Source organism: Buceros rhinoceros, unplaced genomic scaffold (assembly GCF_000710305.1).
Source record: "Buceros rhinoceros silvestris isolate BGI_N320 unplaced genomic scaffold, ASM71030v1 scaffold12642, whole genome shotgun sequence".
Taxonomy (NCBI): Eukaryota; Metazoa; Chordata; class Aves; order Bucerotiformes; family Bucerotidae; genus Buceros; species Buceros rhinoceros.
This window is the reverse complement of record NW_010400763.1, coordinates 394-746: the sequence shown is the minus strand read 5'-3', so window position 1 is coordinate 746 and position 353 is coordinate 394. Positions and strand designations below refer to the sequence as shown.

At 51.3% G+C, this 353-nt stretch overlaps 1 protein-coding gene across 1 annotated transcript in view; it reads right to left on the bottom strand.

Annotated features, from left to right (window-relative positions):
* The window catches only part of LOC104489815 (exostosin-1-like), a gene marked incomplete at its 5' end in the record, with an annotated part of 1420 nt that overhangs the window by 677 nt on the left and 390 nt on the right, over positions 1-353 (bottom strand). The window contains one exon of the mRNA XM_010132021.1: positions 2-353. This exon is cut by the window's right edge and continues 33 nt beyond it. Within this exon, the coding sequence (XP_010130323.1) occupies positions 2-353 (352 nt within the window). The remainder of the gene's footprint in view (position 1) is intronic.

Below are 353 nucleotides of genomic sequence, written 5' to 3'. Positions count from 1 at the left end.
CATTCCTGGTGTCTGACCCTATCCCCGTCAGGTACCTTTTCCCCTTGAATACCAACATGTACTTCCTGAGAGGAGGGATGGTGTTAAACCTCAAAAATCCCTTCTCCCCTCCTGTCCTAGGATGATCCTTAGAAAAGAGTGGGATAGAAACGTCAAAGTTGGGTCTGAAGTTTTCAGTACTGATGCTGGCTTTGGCCAGCATGGCCTGGCCAATGTCGAACCCCACATCCTCAGTGTAGTCGGGCCAGGTGCCGGAGTATAAATTAAAAATCAGGTGGTTTCTGCCGTTGTTCCACAGGTGGAGACTCTGCACCTTAGAGCGGAGGTTGTGCACGTACTGGGGGGAGAGCTGG